The sequence below is a fragment of the Seriola lalandi genome, unplaced genomic scaffold, assembly GCF_002814215.2.
Source record: "Seriola lalandi dorsalis isolate HSWRI2012SDOR001 ecotype SW California unplaced genomic scaffold, Sedor1 jcf7180002054978, whole genome shotgun sequence".
Classification (NCBI taxonomy): Eukaryota; Metazoa; Chordata; class Actinopteri; order Carangiformes; family Carangidae; genus Seriola; species Seriola lalandi.
The window spans coordinates 93433-94218 of NW_019525528.1; the positions used below are offsets into that span (position 1 = coordinate 93433).

Genomic DNA, 786 nt, shown 5'->3' on the forward strand with positions numbered 1-786 from the left:
AGCTAATAGATCATTAATATTGAATATCACTGTATGATGCAGGCCTTCTTCACTGCCACAGCTGCAGCTCCTCCTACAGCTCCCCCTACAGCTCCCCCTGCAGCTCCAAGTCCAGCTCCCACTGGACCCCCCACTGAAGCTCCAGCACCAGCTCCCACTACAGCTCCAGCAGCAGCTCCAGCACCAGCGCCCATTAGAACCGCCCTAATAAATGAATTGTCTTCCTCTGCCTTTCTTCTCGCTTGTTCCTGATCAATATCTTGATTTTCTCTCTTCAGACGTTTCATTTCTTCTCTTATGGCTCTCTCTGCTTCTTTGAACATTTCATTGGTGTAGCAGCTTCCTCCATTTCTCTGAACCATAATGTTGATCTTTGTCACCAGCTCAGTGACTTGAAGGAGATCTTTGTCTTTGTTGTCAAACACATGGTAACCTCCATCACACTGACTGATGAAGTCACGGAGAAGCTGATTCTGACTAATGAATGTCTCTATGGAGAGTCCCGCCTCCTTCAGGTCATCTCCATGGGTGAACAAGGCCACAGTGTAGTTTCTTGACTTTTTTCCAAACATCTCCTGAAGGATTTTCACTGTTTCTTGTTCTTCTTCAGTGAATCTGTTCAGCTGGATCACGATCAGGAACACATGAGGACCAGGAGCAGCAAATGAGATGGCTTTAGCGATCTCTCTCTTCACATCCTCATTAGATTTCTTGGTGTCAAACAGACCTGGAGTATCAACAACAGCCAGTGTTCGACCAGCAACAGCTCCTGTTTCCTTCTGACAC

General features: G+C 46.7%; 1 protein-coding gene across 1 annotated transcript; it reads right to left on the reverse strand.

Moving 5' to 3' along the window:
* Positions 1-6: 6 nt before the first annotated feature.
* LOC111646914 (GTPase IMAP family member 9-like) lies at positions 7-785 on the reverse strand (the record flags this gene model as incomplete). Its single annotated transcript, XM_023396496.2, has 1 exon — positions 7-785. A coding segment is annotated over one exon (759 nt), but the record flags the coding sequence as incomplete, so codon positions are not given.
* Between the last annotated feature and the right edge of the window lies 1 nt (position 786).